Raw genomic sequence first — 18,123 nt, forward strand, 5'->3', positions numbered from 1 at the left:
CTGATCCTCTACCCCTGTTGGCTCTCTCTCATGAGACCTCCTAAAGTTCCTTCCCTCCTCAAATATTAGCCGACAAGCCCTAATTATAAGTCTTCTTTGAGGTTTCCTTCCTGTGTGGACTAATGCATAGTTGGCGCTTCAGAACATGTGTCATGTACACTGGGGTGGCCAAACAATGAAATGTTTTTTTACTAAAAGCATTTGAGTCTCTGCCACAAATATCTACAGACATTATAAAACTGATTATGAAGCTTAATTTCAGTGTCCAGTTAATGAACACAATTGCAGAGGATACATGTCAGCCTGTTGAACACCTGGAAGATGAAGTGGACAAGATAGGGGCTCACAAGCAATGCATCAGAGAGGTGGATTATTTAAGCAAAGGAGTATTAGTTCTTATAGCATCGAATGTGTTCTAGCCATGGAATTTGCTAGAGAGGCTAGAATACATGAGATCTCCAAAACCCAGAAATCGTTTATGAAAATTCCGCCTAGAAATGACTTAATTAGATTATTAACCAATTTGTAACATTTCCCAAGTCTAAACTTAGGAAATATGGTTAGTTAATCAGTATTGATCAAGTCTAGGCGAGAATCATCTAGAAACTCACACGGATCAATCCAAAAATGATCCTAGCCATTGATTAAGTTTTAATCTTGTCCGTTGGTGCTCCAACAGAGGATTATAAGAGGAGATCGATGTGGTGATGGAGACTTCAGTAGAGACACTTGAGCAGTTCAATTTCTTGGCAGATTGATTTCTAGAATAGCAGCAGTCAGTTGTCGGAGAGAACTAGAGATCAAAGCAGTGAGTGAGGGGCAAAGACAATGAGGCTGGAGAAAGTATTATAGATCTAGCGAGTGCATTTGTAGAGAGGCAGAAGAGCCACAGAGAGGCTGACGTTGGGGCAGCGCAGCAACCTCTAGAGGCAACATCGATTTGCTAAGAGGGAGAGATGTCTTTAGTTCCAAAGGCCGAGGAGTCCCAGAGTGTCGAAGAAGCATCTTTCCATCCAGGAGAAGGCCGAACAACCTCATTAAAGACCAGTCAGAGGCTTGACGTTGAGCGAGCTCCGCAAAGTAGCACAGAGGCTGACGCAGAGGGTCAAAGGGCTAAAATTCTAAAGGCAAGTCATGCCATGAGTTTGCCTGTGGGGTAAGGAAAATTCCTCACTGGCTTTTTTCCAATATTTTTCTCTATAGGATTGCCAGATTCCGACGTCTAGTTGTACTCAAAATTTCTCACTATTGCATAATGATAAAACCCTCAGTTGTTGCACCAGTTTTCCCAAGTTGGGTTTTTCCAGGGACTTTTGTCCAAAAATAATTGTGTTAATTTTATGTGTGTGTGCTAGCATTTCTCAACTTCCAGCATTTTATTTTTCCGCAGAATTTTATTTGTGAAGGTTGCAGTGTGTTTATTTCGATATTTGTCGTAGCAGATAAATTGTTAAATTAATTAACAATTAGGAGAAATAATACCAATTGCTGCAATAGGGTTCCAGTTTTTGGAATTTTCACAAGGAAGATGCTCCAACTCCACAGAACAAGTCTATATCTATGTACTGATGGGACTAGCCAATGTATTTTGAAGTTTAAATTATTAATAATAAGTATACGCATCATTTTTGTGACTCCGAGGTTGATTGGCCTCTGAAATTACCTGTGTTTACATGGTCTTAGTATCTGGGCAATTTTAGTATTGCTTCTTTCACTCTTTATTTTATCATACTTTGTCCTCTTTTACCAAATGGTTACAGCGTTATCTGCAATTCAGAATTAGTTTTCTACTGAACAACATTAAGGACATAAACAGTTCACACAGCCCCTAAGGGCACTGGGACATGAATGAATCCACTACACACTTCAATTTAAAAATTATGTGTGTTCATGGGGAACCTACCTCATAAACAAAGAGGAACCCGCTCTGTCACAGTTTTTGGTACAGTTTGGGTATTGGAATATGCAGGGCCTTTGGTCCTGAGTTTGATGTAACCTAATATATTGACAATGTGTAGGCCGTATTCATAAATGTGCAATAGACACAGAATATCAGCTCTTTGCAAAAGATGGATGTTGCAGATCATAAATGCAAAAGATATGCAGATCATTTTACTTTAATGCCCATAAGTAGGGCCCATTCTACAGATTTTCAAGAGAGGAATGGCACAATGGCCATTTATTATGGCTTCATGAATCATGACAAACTACAGGTATTTACTGCAATTGCTGAAGCCTGACATGGTTTACAAAGAATGAACTCTTTTGGTAATTTAGTAATGTGAAATATAAAGTTCATTTCACTCTATTCCTTGCCTCAAAAAGAAATGAATGATGATTAGTTTTTTTGATATATGATCATAAATTACATCTTCCTATACCATGCAATTTCCTCTCAAACTGTTCCAAATGAATGTGGAAAAGCTTACAATGCTTCTTGATAATACTTCTCCATAGTCTGCCTCCAACCAGGCAAAATATCTGCATTTTTCAGGGTAATAAATCACAACAATAGCAAAATCAAGGCAAAAAACTAGGGCAATATAAATGAAACAAATTGGAGATAAGGCACGTCCAGCAATTACCGATAATACAAATTGTTCCACTACAATTTACTCAGCAAATTGTAAGCTATACAAGATTTTAAATCAGCTTCTAAGCACAAATTTCAAGGGTAAACAAACACCTAGTATATTGGAACTCTACAAGAATTCAGTAGTAATTACTAGACCACAAGCTTCCACCATTCATGAACATAAAAACTGAAAACATTTATCTCCAAATTTCCTTGATAAAGTATATTCATATATTGTGATGGCATGCAAGAGGTAAAATGCTTGAACAGAACCTGCTGAAGGCCAAACATTTGGTCCAAAAAAACGCTTTGTTGCATTAGGATCATCCTTGGCCCCTTCAAATCCAATATAATACCCTTCTTTACAGTCTCCTGAATACAGAACATGAAAATTATGAGAATTTTTCAAATTTCCACCAACACGGGGAGGTACACGTAAGAAGTGAAATTTAAGTGATGTGAAAGGGACATCTAATAACATCGGCATAAAGGGAAGTAAGACTAAGTGGAACAAAACTTATAAAATAAAGAACCAAGGATTGGGCTGCAGTCAAGCAGAGCAATATGGCCCACCAAAAGCAGAAATAACGCAGAAAGCTTTGGTAGATCTCAGAAGTAACCTTCAGTTGGAAAAACATTGTGCAACTCATAAGCTCTTCTTTCCCAAGGATTGGGATGCTGTCAAGGACAACAATGCCTGCCAAAAGCAGAAATAGGGAAAAGCTAAGAAAGAAAGCAGAAACCTTGGTAGATCTCAAAAGCTACCTTCAATTGGAAAAATATAGAGTAACTCATATACGCCACAAAGAATGGCAATAATTGTTAGAAAATCAGAAAGGCAAAAATATTTTCTTATTCTTGATAATTACTTGTGATGTTCTTGATTTGTTATTACAATTCTTTGTATCTTCTTTCTTTTAGTTCATCAAGCAATAGCACATAAAACAATGGACACTAGATGTAGGCACTATACCAGGGAAAAACCCCCTTTGAGGGGAAAACCCAGTCAAAAAATTCTTCCTTGCAATAGTATTCTTTGAGACTCTTCACCCTAGACAAAGATCAGACCTTCCCTCCACACAAAGTCAGCCTCCCAGATCTTCAACCTCTTTCTAGCAACTTCGACCAGGCAACAACTTCCAGCATCAGTGAAACTTGGAAGATTTCGATCTCCCAATCTAGGGCACGAAACAGAGAGAGAGAGGAACCAAAATTTTGATTTTCTTCTTCTCATTAGACTCCACACAACTCGCACTTCCTTTGGCTTCCCGGCTTCAGACTTCGCACTTCCCAGCTTCCTTAGAGACATTGAACTCGCTTGAGATGAAGTACTCCAAATGGATTCGACTTACTTCTATTTATGGGCTTCAAGTGAGGTCGAATTAGTGTCCTTAGGTCGACTTGGTCTCTTCTAGGCTGACTTGATGTGGAGGATATATAAATTATATTTGACTTAATACTTAACCTTTTTACATGATTCAAAATCCCAAGAAGGGTCTCTTTAAAAGTACAATGACTCTATTGACTCAAAATAAATCCTAGAAGTCCTCAATGGGGACTTTGACCTAAAACATGGTGACCCAAGCATGAAACCCATGCTTTAATAAGTCATAATAATAATAATAATAATTATTTTCTTTATTCTTTTGACAAGTACATTACAAGATGACTCAAATACATTAAATGAAGACCGAACCTAGTTACATTTTCCAACACTCCCTCTTAACTAGGGAGGTATTCATCATATACAAGTACAAGGAAGACCTCAATTATATGAACCATGAAGAACTTTATGCACCGTAATGCCATGGACTAGATTCCTGACCAGGGCAATCTATCCATTGAACTATCGACAATTTAGGCACCGCAATGCCACAGACTAGATTCCTGACCAGGTTAATCTATCCAAGTGGGAATAAGATGGACTCAAGCTTTCATCCTCTCTAGGTACCATTAGGCTTACTTGCTTATCACCAACCCAAAGATCCAGATGTGTTTCCAAAAACAAAGCTCTATAATCAACACCACCTTTCTCAACTTCTGGACCTAGACATCAACACAAAGTGTCAGCCAGATGTCCTCCCAGGCAACGCTTCATTCACAAAGCCTCAACATCCCTAGATCCAGCAGATCAAGGATAACCAATCTCTCCCAATCAAACTGATTGGTAACCAGCATGCTATTAGCACCTTTGAGAGATTCACCTATACAAACACAACCCCAATCAATAATATACTTTCATATATACATAATCAAATACAAACCTCCAGGGTCTTCCAAACAACTTGATGTTACTTCTCAACTTTTCATAGTAGGACTATCAACCGAATCTCTGACAGAAGATTTCTCAATCATACACTTCCATTTCCTACTTCTCATGCAGCAACATATTCTGCAATCGGATCCTGCTTTCCTTCTTTCAACAACACCTCAAAATGCATTCTCCAATTTCCTTCTCTCACTCATGGCCTTCACTAAAACTTACAGTTGTTAGTCTTGGTCTAGTGCATGACACATGAAGTAGAGAATCATATTTGTCACTCCCTCTTAATCAGAGAGGATCTAATCATTCTTGTACAAAGAATATTCTCAACCATCCTCTTATCTTAGGGAGATTTCTTCTATTTTCGTCATCGGAGAATCTTTCGTGGCTTCCAACCATTTTCATCAGAGTTATCATCATCCTCATCATGCTTATCACATCAACGAACATCTTCACCATATTGAAGATTGTGTACCTACACAACTTAGCAAGTACAACCAAATCTATAGAAGCATGAAGTTAGCCATATCAAAATCACGGAAGCATTTACATATCAGATACCCAAACTTAATTACAAACAAGAGACATATACTCTTCAACATCTTGCTAGGGACTTTGTCATAAACCCTAGACTACTTCATAACAACTTTCATTCCATCTAGGGTTTCAATGTTTCTTTCAAAGGTGTAACATACCCTACTACAACATATAGCAAACCCTAGAAACAATTTAAACAAATATAGATCTACAAGATATCTAACAACTTTCAGAATTCATATGTTAGATTTTCCACTAGGATTTCATACAAATCCTAGATTTCATACAAGAGAATCAATCAAAACCAATCACAACTTAGTCATAAACATGACCAGCTTCTACTAAGGTTAGTTGCAAACCCTAGATTTTCAATCAAACGTCAATCCCAACTAAAATTTAGATTTTAACAATCTTACACAAATCTCAAATCATCATATTGTCATCATACATCAGAGACTTTTTACTTCTACTAAGGTTCAACTCCAAAACCCTAGAATTTATTTTCACAATCTCAATTATATAAATAGCTCTCAAATTGTTATATCACCCATACTAGAGAATTTAACTATTACTAGGGTTTGGCTGCAAAACCCTAGATTTCCAAATATCATCCTAGAATCTCAGACAAGGACTTATCCTAAGAATTATGACCATCAATAACTAGGTCAACACATATATCTAGGAATTCATTAGTATATCATAAGCACATCATATGTCAGACATCATTAATATATTAGACATATACTTGACCTAGACCAAGCTAGGGTTTCGACTAAATGTACACACACACACACACACATATATATACCTAGGGTTTCATTCCTAGGATCTTGCTTTCAAATACATAACAAAGGTTTTGCTTATAAGCCCAACCAAACCCTAAAGATCTAGGGTTTCATAACATAGCAAAGAAAACCCTACTATTCCAAAATTTCAAAGGTTCGAGATCTCAGACAAACATCATTCAACCTTAACAAGCTAATATTTCATGATCATACCGAAATCCCAGACATGACATCATCAACAAGAACTTCAATAGTATTTCACAATAACCCCAAGCAAGTTAGGGGTTCACACATTGTCAGCGTACCCTTAGGTTAGGGTTTTCCAGAGAACCTGTCTAGGGTTCTATAAAATCAGTTAAGAATAGGAGTGGGGTAGATTTATCAAGTGATGAATCACCCAAAATAAGAATCAATATGATTCACTATAGCTAGACACAACAATGTTAGTAATAGATTGTCAAATGAATAAGCATTTATTATAAAGAAATCAATGTTTTAAAGCATACCTTTGTTCCTTGACAAACCTTGTCTTGAGTGGTCCTCTTTCATACTCCTTGAGAATATAGCAGATGTTTTCCTAATCAAGACAATAGAGGGAGAATGGTGATTAGTATTAATATAATCAAAACTAAATGAGTACATGAAACCAAAAACTGAAAGGAAATGAGATACTTATCTTTGGGAGTTGTTGGGGGCTCCCTCCAAAGCTTGAGGGATACCTATAAACTTACAAAAGAAAAAGTTTTTTCCAAAAACATGTTAAAACCTATAAATTCTAAATAAAAATATAAAATAAGGCTACAAGCAAAGGGTTTAGTAGTGTAAGTCCCTAATGTCAAATTCTTCAGGCTTCACTTTTTTGGATCTCCTTCTTGAGCACAGTTAGCATGATCTCTTTCTCTCTTCTTGTTTCTTGGATTGTCAACACAGTCACTCCTGTAATGACCCTTCTTATGACATTGATAGCATTCTACCTTGTACATGTCAAAACTTTTCCTTGGTCCTTTTGATTTCTTTCTTTTATGTTGAGCAATGTAGGCATTTGATACTCCTAGAGAGATCCTCAATTCTTCTTGACTGCAGGCAATCGATAGTTCTTCAAAAGTGGGAGCTTCCTTCCAACTGTTAAGTCCTGCAACAAATGCACCCCAAGTAGGTGGCAATCCTAATAGAGCAATGATCACGAGTTCTTTGTCTGGAACAATTTCATCAATGGCCAAAAGATCATCCCTAATTCTTGCTACCTTCACAAAGAAAGAGGCCACTATGTCTTCTTTAGTCATCTTTGTGGTCCTTAGCTCATTTTTCAAACTTGCTACTTGAACAATATTGTTAATAGTGAATAACTTTGACAAGGCTTCATACATTTCCTGAGCATGATTGATGTTGGCTATGAATGGGACAAGGTTGTCCTTTATTCCTTCTACCATTAGAGTCATGGCCACTAATTCTAGTTCCCTAAATTTCACTTTGTCAGCGTCACTAGAGTCATCTGTGGGCTTCTTTACCTTTCCTTTGACCAAGTCCAGTACCTTGTTCTTTTCAAGGATGAGGTCAATCCTCTTCTTCCAGGACCTGTAGTTTGAGGCTCCTTCAAGTTTTTTCTCTCCCTTGATTGTGTTAGACATCTTCCTTGAATACAGTAGACTATTTTCTTGAGATAGTCCTTTTGAATGGTTCATTGATCAATTGCTTGAGACTGCCTTTTTCTTCTTTCTTCACCAAAGCTCTGATACCATGTTAGAAAATCAGAAAGGCAGAAAGATTTTCTTATTCTTGATAATTACCTATGATGTTCTTGATTTGTTATTATAGTTCTTTGTATCTTCTTTCTTTTAGTTCATCAAGCAATTACCAAAGCAATAGCACATAAAACAATGCACACCAAATGTAGGCACTATGTCAAGGCAAAACCCCCTTCGAGGGGAAAACCCAGTCAAGAAAATTCTTCCTTTCAATAGTATTCTTTGAGACTCTTCACTCTAGACAAAGACCAGACCTTCCCTCCACACCAAATCAGCCTCCCAATCTAGCGAACGAAACTGAGAGAGAGAGGCACCAAAATTTCAATTTTCTTCTTCTCCTTAGACTCCACACAACTCGCACTTCCTTTGGCTTCCCGGCTTTAGACTTCGCACTTCCCACCTTCCTTAGAGATATCAAACTTGGTTGAGATGTACTCCAAATGAATTCGAATTGCTTCTATTTATAGGCTTCAAGTGAGGTTGAAGGCCAACTTGATGTGGAGGATATATAAATTATATTTGACTTAATACTTAACCTTTTTACATGATTCAAAATGCCAAGAAGGGTCTCTTTAAAAGTACAATGACTCTATTGACTCATAATAAATCGTAGAAGTCCTCAATGGGGACTTTGAAGTTTGACCTAAAACATGGTGACCCAAGCATGAAACCCATGCTTTAATAAGTCACAATAATAATAATAATAATCATTTTCTTTATTCTTTTGACAAGTACATTTCAAGATGACTCAAATACATTAAATGAAGACCGAACCTAGTTACATTTTCCAACAATAATAACATACTACTTTACAGAAAAATGACTTCTCAAGGATGGAAAAAGCTCTTTAGAATACTTTGCTTGGAAGGCAGAGATCCTTTGGTAAAACAATAAGATATATTTAATTCCTCAATCTAAGTTGAAACAACAAATCCTTATCGAATCTTGTAACTCATCATTAGCAGGACAATCAAGGTTCCTCAAGACATATCAAAGGGTCAAGAAAGCTTTAGTGGGTAAGGGACTAAAGAACAATGTTCAAAATTTCGTAGAAAAATGCCAGGTGTGCCAAAGGAACAAGGGAGAAACATTCAAAGCTCCTGGGTTGCTTCAACCCTTACCCATCCCCAATAAAAACTTAGAAAGAAATTTCCATGAATTTGATAATAGGCCTACCAAAATTAAAAGGTTGGGATGTAATGTTCCTAAGTAGGAATACAAGTGATATACAAGCATACAATCAGTTCAGCATATATAAAAACGAAATAGATACTAAGAACCCATGGAAATGTTGGAAAAAATGAACTGTTGAGCCATTTTATTACTTCTGGAATAGGAAAATACAATAGTAAATAGAATGGTGCACCTAGGCTTGTCTCAATGGACAAGCATGGCCAAGCCCAGGTGAGCAATAGCTGAACTAATGGCTGCTACAACTACTGTACCAATTTGCACTGCGCTACCCAAAAAATTGCTCTTTCAGCTAACTTCGAATAGTTGGAAACACCATTTCCCGTGCTCATAAAATTATGAGATTTGAGCTCCTAAATCCTTGGCCTAAACCCAAAAAAACCCACGAAGGAATTTCGTTGGTTCAGACTTTTGAAATTCGACCCCCAAGGAGCCCAACTTCAGCTGCAACTGCAAAACTCGACCTGTTGGATTCTGACTGTAAAACCTCCTGGAAAGTGTCCAAAAGTGTTGGGTCGACCCCTCCTACAAATCCCCTAACTTCCCAGATGAGTTTCCGGGCTATAGCTCTTGCCCCAAAGTCCCATGAAATTGTTGGACTAGCCCTCTGCGCTGTCTCCCGGGCCTGGAATTCGAACTGTTGGGTTGTTGGCTTCTTTGGCTCCAAAAATCTCAATAAATGTTGGCCTAATGTTGCTCTTCAGATTCCTTGGCTCTCCCGGCAAATGGCTGATCTACTGTGGCTCAAACTCCTCTTGCGTATTCTCCCGGTGGCCCAAAAATACACATTTCTTGTGTGTGGCTAAATGATTGTGTTGTAGCAAACTCTCAAATCTCCTGAAAACGTTGATGGAACTACCTTCCTAGGGCGGGCACTCAAGGTCCCCCGCAAGTAAGGTTGAATCTCCCACTTGAGTAATTCGTGGCTAAACATCTAGTTGACGCAGCTAAGCAGCAGAGCGAACAGTCAAGTAAATTTGATTTGCAAGGTGAATGAATGATGCAAATGAGAGCCTCCTCCTCCTTTTGTCTTCGTGGGCCTTCCTTGCCTCATGTGGGCCCCTCCATTCAGCATTTTGAATTCCCTCCAAGCCATTCGAATGGCCTAGTTCACATTCCCACGTGGGTGGCCCCCACCTTCCACTAGCAAACAAATTAAATTGAAATTTCTCCTAAGTCCCTAAGTTGAAACTGCTGGGTCCTTTTCCTTAGCCAAAAATGTGCAAAATTGTGTAGAGACACCCTGTTACAAATGTGTTTGAGAAGTGACATGACAGTCCTCCCCTGCCAAATGTTGCTTGCCCTCAAGCAACCTCAGAGCTGGGTGCTCCAAAATGTGTTCATCCTCCCAGGTGGCATCCTCATCTGCAAGTTCTTCTAGCGTACCAAGAACTCCCTAATGGTCCTGCTCCTCAGCTTCCTCTCCCTCCTCTCCAAGATGGTCTCAAGCTCCAAAACCAAGTGGCCCTCATCATCCAGTGGGGGTAACTCTGTTGTTGTTGTCACTTGTTGCCCCAACACCTTTTAAAGGCACGAGACATGAAATACATAGTGAATACTACTCCCCAGAGGCAGCTCCAACTCATAGGCCACCTCCCCAACTCATCTGATTACCCAGTATGGCCCATAGAAGCGGGATTGTAGCTTCTCAGCCCCCTTCTTCTTAAGTGTGGACTGCATGTACGGCTGTAGTTGGAGGTACACCAAGTCCCCTCCCTCGAAATGCCTCTCTGTCCGGTGCCAGTCTGCGTACATCTTTTGCTAGTTCTGGACTGTCACAAGTTATCCTTGAGAGCCTTGAGGATGTCTTGGCTCTCTTGGATCCAATATTTGGCCTTTGGGGCTTGGTTGTCTCCAAAAACAACATCAGCAAAAGATAATGCATCATATCCATACAAAGCACGGAAAAGAGTCATACCAATGGGCATGTGGTGGGTGGTGTTGTAGCAGTACTCGATGTTGAAGTTTCTAAATTTACCTAGTTTAGAAACCCTTCATGCACTTTTCCTGATTTATTCCTACCTACTTGTTATTTTTCCTTTAACAAGTTATTTACAAAGTAAATACCGAAAATAAACACCAGTGCATGCTCAACATATTACACATCAGCAACTAAAAGAAACGGAAACAAACACGCCATATGACACCATTATTTTTGGACCAATGTCCCTAGAAAAACCCAATGTGGGAAAACCGGTGCAACTATCTGATGGTTTTCTTATTAAGCAATATCAGAGTACAATCTGGGTGTCGTAACTGGCCTACCCAACAAAGAATTTCCTTAGCAACTATATCTCACAGTTTGAGAGAAATCCCCTGGCTAAAACCTTGGAAAACCTTTCCGGCAGCGCCTCAACACAAAACTGCTCCTGCAACCCCAGTGTCTGCCCAATCTGGACTGCGTCAGCCCTTCTCTATCTCACGCTAGCCCTGCAATAGCCTTTCTTGGCCTGCGTCAGCTACACTGGCCCCTCTGGTGCTCTGCGCAGCACTTGGCTGCCTTTGCGTGAGCCCTTGCTGGCTCTGTGTCACCCTCCTTGGTTGCTGTGCTACTCTCCCAGCACAATCTCTGCCTTCTTTGTTCCTCTGTACTCAATGCCCCTCAGCTGCTCTCCTGATCACTGATTCTATCTCTCTTAGCAAACCCCGCTCTAGAGAATAGAATGACTGATCATCTAGCGTACTCTCCAAGTGACCCTCAAGCCTCCTCTTATACTTTTCCTGTTGACATCTCAACGGCCGATATTAAGTCCCTAATCAACCACTACGATTAGATCTGGCTTGATCCATGTCTTTTGGACCATTCTAACACAGATTCATATTAATACACATCAATATTTTAATTTTCCCTAAGTTTAGACTTAGGGACTCCATTAAAAATATTAATTATTTTAATATCTCCTGATCTGTTTAAAATCTGCCCAAACCCTTTCTGGGTATTGGAGATCTCATGTACCCCAACCTCTCCACCAAATTTCATGGCTAGAGCACATCCGATGCTACCCCAAATCAACACTCCCTCTTAGCGAGGACTGTGCTCTAGCAATACTCCTCACTGAGTATTACTTTGATCATCCGGCATCGGTACATGTGCTGATGCTAGGCCTTCCTGCCCAACATCCTATGCACTACTGCCTCATGTACTGCTACCCATGGTTCTGCCACTGCCACTGCTGCATCTGTACGACAACTCCCTCTGCATCTGTGCTGTTGTTGGTCCTTCCTCCCAGCACTGCATTTGCACTGCACCTCCTCTCATCATGTTGCATCGTGTTGTCCACTGCTGCACTGCAACTCAGTTACTGAGAAGTAAGTAACTGATCTCCCAACTGACCTCCCTGTTGGGCTAGAAACACCCACTGATGCTGAAGCTCCCTCTGCCGCTGACAAGTGCTCCCTATCTCTGACCTCTGCGCTGCTGCAACAACTCCCTGCATCTCGCACCGTTGCACACCTCTTTATGCCTTCCTACACTGGTGCAACACTCCTATGCCTCTCGCACTACTGCAGCTTGCTAGCTCTGCGCTGTCTCGGGACTCCTGCACTGTAGCTCTCTCTGCCGCTCCATCCGCATTCGTCTCTACCCACTCAGCCAGTCCTGCTACTCCTTGTCGGGGCTCCCGTAGCAAGGTCTAATCCAAGAGGCTGGGTACCTCAAGGATCCTGCCCCTCATCGCCTGTAGTCCACCTGACTATAGCTCGATGTCTCCCCACTTCCGCTCAAGTGGTGCGTGTGCACTCATGGCACAATCATCGTCTATCAAAACTTCCTTCTCTGCCCGTGTTAGCGCTGCCTTAGTCTCGGAAGACTCTCCCTTACTCTTCTTTCTTGGGCACTAGGTCGCATAATGACCCATCTCCCCACAGTGGAAGCACTTGATCTTGGAGAGATCTTTCTTCTTTCGCTTCTACTTTCCCTCAGATGCTAGGGCCACATCCTCCTCCTCTTGCTGAACTTTGATCCCTTTGCTGCTGTTACTTGTCTTCGACTGCCGTCTGATCTCTTCCTGGCGAAGAGCTGCCCACATCTCGTCCCAAGGTAGGAGAGTCCCTCTGCCCAGGATGCTTTGGACAAACACTTCCCGCTCTTCTGAGATAGCATTCAGGGTTGTCCTTACCATAAGCTCCTGATCTAGTGTCGCTCCTATAGCAGTCAACTGATCTCAGATCTCATTCAATCCTCCGAGGAAGGAGTCAATCGTTTGACCCTTCTTCATCTGATACGACCTCATTTGGTTCTTAAGCGGTATTCTTCTCTACACAGAAGTATGTTGGTACAGGTTCTTGAGAGCCTCCCACATCTCAACTATCATTTCCTTCTCGGATATATGTGCTACCACATGATCCTTGACCCTGTCAAGGATAATGCACTTGGCCCTCGCCATTGCCTCTTCGTACTTGTCATTATCATTTGAGTCAACTGGGATAGTTATCGTCTTCAAGGCGAATTTCTTGACACGATTCCTGTCAAGCACTTATAAGATTCTAGCCTTCCAGACTACGAAGTTCAATGCTCCGTCCAGTCTATCCTGGTCTCTTACCCCATGTAGTGCCATGACGCTCCTCTACTTCCCTCCTGGAAGTTCTCTGTTCGACTCCTCTGAGTCTCTATTTCTCGTCTGGAAGTTCTCTTCTGGACTCCCTCTGAGTCCTGATTTCCCTTCTAGAAATCCTTTTGTCGCTTCTCGAGATGCCCCCTACTCTGATCGTCTTGTGCAACTGCACCGCTGATCCAGGTTCCTCGGCTATAAACCCTCAGTAACAATTCCTCTAACCCTGCTCTGTCAGGTACTGTTCTGACTATAGTACCTCACCAGCTCCACTATGCAATATTTCTGCAGCATTCTAGACTCCAGCAACTGCCTCTCTGTGAACTGCGTCAGCCCCTCTCAGCCTCACGCTGGCTCTGCGTCAACCCAGATGGGTCTGCGTCAGCCCTAGGATGCCCTGCGTCAGCAACGCTGGCCTCTCTGAGGCTCCGCATAGCTCTCGGCTTCTTCTGCGTGGCTCTGGCTGGCTCTGCGTCACACTTCTTAGCTTCTGCGCTACTAGAAACAACTTTTGTCACCTCAGGACAGCTGTTTTCTACTCCTATTGCTCCACTCGGTTGATGTCTTCTAGTCCTCCTGTGATCTGCAATCATGCTCCGCTCAGCTGATGTATTTTAGTCCTCTTGTGATCTGCAATCATGCTCCGATTCCAAGTTGAAGTTTCTAAATTTACTTAGTTTAGAAACCCTTCATGCACTTTTCCTGATTTATTCCTACCTACTTGTTATTTTTCCTTTAACAAGTTATTTACAAAGTAAATACTGAAAATAAACACCAGTGCATGCTCAACATATTACAGATCAGCAGCTAAAAGAAACAAAAACAAACACGCCATATGACACCATTATTTTTGGACCAATGTCCCCAGAAAAACCCAATGCGGGAAAAACGGTGCAGCTATCTGAGGGTTTTCTTATTAAGCAATATCAGAGTACAATCTGGGTGTTGTAACTAGCCTACCCAACAGAGAATTTCCTTAGCAGTTATACCTCACAGTTTGAGAGAAATCTCTTGGTTGAAACCCCGGAAAACCCTTCCGGCAGCTCCTCAGCACAAAACTGCTCCTGCAACCCCAACGTCTGCCCATTCTGGACTGCGTCAGCCCCTCTTTGTCTCGTGTTGGCCCTGCATCAGCCTTTCTTGGCTTGCGTCAACCCCAGGAGCCCTGCGTCAGCTACGCTGGCCCCTCTGGTGCTCTGCGCAGCACTTGGCTACCTCTGCATGGCCCTGTGTGAGCCGTTGCTGGCTCTGCATCACCCTCCTTGGCCGTTGCACTGCTCTCTAGCACAATCTCTGCCTTCTCTGTTCATTTGTACTCAATGCCCCTCAGCTGCTCTCCTGATCACTGATTCTATCTCTGTTAGCAAACCCCGCTCTAGAGAATAGAATGACTGATCATCTGGTGTGCTCTCCAAGTGACTCTCAAGCCTCCTCTTATACTTTTCCTGTTGACATCTCAACGGCCGAAATTAATTCCCTAATCAATGGCTAAGATTAGATCTGGCTTGATCCATGTCTTTTGGACCATTCTAACACAGATTCATATTAATACACATTAATATTTTATTTTTCCTAAGTTTAGACTTAGGGACTCCATTAAAAAAAATAATTATTTTAACATCTCCTGATCTGTTGAGAATTTGCCCAAACCCTTTTTGGGTATTGGAGATCTCATGTGCCCCAACCTCTCCACCAAATTTCATGGCTAGAGCACATCCGATGCTACCCCAAATCAACACTCACCCAAATGCAGCCACCGGATTGAAGCCCTCTACTGTCCTGTCACGTAGTTCCTCAAATACCCCTCCAGCCACTGATTAACTCTCTCTGTCTGGCCATTTGTCTAGGGGCGGTAGCTCGTGCGAGGAGTGAGCTCGGTCCTGACCAATCTGAAAAGCTCCAGCCAAAAGCCTCCCATGAACTTGTTGTCCCTATCACTCACAATGTTCTTAGGAAGCCCGTGCAACAGGAATATCTCCCTAAAGAATAGCTCTGCAACCTGTGCAGTCATGTACCTGGTGGGGATGGCGAAAAAGTGGGCATATTTGGTCAACCGGTCGACTACTACATAAATGCTTCCCTTGCCCTGCACTGTGAGGAGCCCTGTGATGAAATCCATAGATATACTTTCCCATTTCCCCTCGGGGATGGGAAGCAGTTGTAGCAATCCTGCAGGGTGAATCAGCTCCCCCATGTTTCGCTGACATGCCTCACACTCCCTTACGTGCTTCAGCACACCCCCTTGATGCCCTTCCACGTGAATCTCTCCCTGACTGCCATATATGTCTTTCAGAACCCCTGGTGCCCGGATAGTGGCCAGTCATGTGCTGCCTAGAGCACTCTCTCCCTCAACTGCAAGTTGGGCCCCAGAAAAATGCACCCCTTGTAATAGATGACCTCATCCATCACTTGGCAGCGCTCATCTGCTTGGGTACCCTCCAAGATCTCGCATGCCCTCTTGTCCTTGGAGTACTCCACCAATAGCTGAGCCTTCCAATCATAGCAGATGCTTGTGAGTGATAGTCCAGCGGGTCTCCAAGATAGAGCATCGGCCACCAAATTGTGCTTTCCCCACACATACTCTATATCGAAGTCATAGGCCTGCACCTTGCTGACCCATCTTTATTGCCTGTCATTGAGGCCCTACTGCCCCATGAAGTGATGAAGACTGTTGTGATCAGTCTTCACGCAAAACCTGTTGCCTACCAAGTACTGTCGAAATTTGGCCAATGCATGCATGATGGCCAGCATCGCTTTGTCATATATGGAATATGACCACTCATGTGGTAGGAGCTTCTGACTCTCAAAAGAAAAGGGATTCCCATCCTATGATAGAACTGCTCCAACTCCCTCCCCGGATGCATCACACTCCATGGTGAAGGGTTGGGAAAAATCTTTAAGTGCCAATATCGGGCAACTTCTCATCACCTCCTTGAGGCAATCAAAGGCTATCTGTGCTCCATCAATCCATGCGAAAGCCCCTCTCTTGGTCAAATTTGTCAAGGGTGTTGCCAGCTGTGAAAACCCCTTGACAAACTTCCTGTAGTAGGTGAAAATGCCTAAGAAACCCCTCAACGTTGTCACATCTCATGGTACCGACCAGGCTCGAATAGCCCATATCTTCTCCTCATGGACCTTCAACCCATCAGCACCTATGATATGCCCTAAGTAGAGCATCTCTGTCAAGCCAAACTCACACTTGGATAGTTTGGCATAAAACTACTGCTCCTCCAGAATACGTAGCACCTCCTCCAATTGTTGGAGATGCTCCTCCCACGTCCGGAAGTAAATCAAAATATCGTCGAAGAAAACCATCACAAACCTCCTCAACTGTCTCCGGAAGACATGGTCCATGCATGACTGGAAGGTAGTCGGAGCATTGGTCAGCCCAAACGGCATGACCAGAAACTCAAAGTGCCCATAGTGGCAATGGAAAGCTGTCTTAGGGATGTCCTGATGCCTCACCCTAATCTGGTGGTACCCCAAACGCAAATCAATCTTAGAGAAGTACTTGAGTCCTCTAAGCTCATCCATCAGCTCATCTATGCGGGGGATGGGGTACCTGTACTTCAGTTTTTTCTGATTGAGGGCCCTGTAATCAATGCACATGCGTAAGGTCCCATCCTTCTTCTTCACCAGTACTACTGAAGAAGCGAAGGAACTGGAACTTGGCCTGATATGGCCCAATGCCAACAGCTCCTGAATGGCCCTCTCTATCTCATCCTTATAGGCCTTAGGATGCCTATAAGGGGTAGTGATCACCACCTGCACACTCGGCTCTAACTCAATAGTGTGCTCGAATCCCCTGTCTGGCAGCTTCCCTGGTGGAATGTCCCCAAACACCACTGCATATTTGTCCAACAAGGCTTGTATGTCTAGTGGTGGTGGTTGGGCCTATCCCCCAACCTCTGAAATCCTCAGCTCCACTTCCCATGCAATGTCCCCATGTCACAGATCTGCCTCCATCCTGTGGGTTGAGACTGTCTGAGGTGGATAGGAATGCATGCCTCTGAGAACTATTGGTTTGCCATCCGGCCCGGTAAACTCCATCTCTAGTTTCTTCCAGTCTATAGTGACTCGCCCAAGGGAGTACAACCACTGGACACCCATCACTACGTTGGTGTCTGGCACATCGACCACAAAGAAGTGGTCCATCATCGAGTAGCTCCCCATAACTACTGTCAAAGTAGGCACATATCGAGTGCACTGCATGGTACGATCACCTGGTACTAGGACTGAAAAGCCCTCAAACTCAGTCATGGTGAGGCCTCTCCTCTGAACCAACTGGGCATCTATGAAATTGTGGGTAGCCACACTGTCAACTAGCACTGAAACTCGTTGTCCCTGTATGGTTCCTCTGATCCTCAATGTCAAGAATTTGGGGACCCTGCATAAAGAAGCAAGGACTCCCCCAGATGGGGCAAAGGATGCCCCTCCCTGTGGAGGTGGTGGTGGTGGCCCCCTATCTGCCAGACTC

General features: G+C 42.5%; 1 protein-coding gene across 4 annotated transcripts in view; it reads right to left on the reverse strand.

Annotated features, from left to right (window-relative positions):
• The window catches only part of LOC149205841 (kihadalactone A synthase LFS-like), a 406,192-nt gene that overhangs the window by 365,215 nt on the left and 22,854 nt on the right, over window positions 1–18,123 (reverse strand). For all 4 annotated transcript variants that reach the window (XR_016252495.1, XM_089395180.1, XM_089395182.1 and 1 more), the window contains exons 3-4: window positions 2,849–2,947; window positions 2,430–2,481 (exon numbers count right to left, since the gene is read on the reverse strand). Coding sequence is in view for 3 of the 4 variants with exons in the window: in XM_089395180.1 (XP_089251306.1) it covers window positions 2,430–2,481; window positions 2,849–2,947 (151 nt within the window). In the remaining variant the exon portion in view is untranslated. The remainder of the gene's footprint in view (window positions 1–2,429; window positions 2,482–2,848; window positions 2,948–18,123) is intronic.

Source organism: Pinus tabuliformis, chromosome 1_2 (assembly GCF_031772625.1).
Source record: "Pinus tabuliformis cultivar Carrire ecotype Pingquan chromosome 1_2, CPIR1, whole genome shotgun sequence".
Lineage (NCBI taxonomy): Eukaryota > Viridiplantae > Streptophyta > Pinopsida > Pinales > Pinaceae > Pinus > Pinus tabuliformis.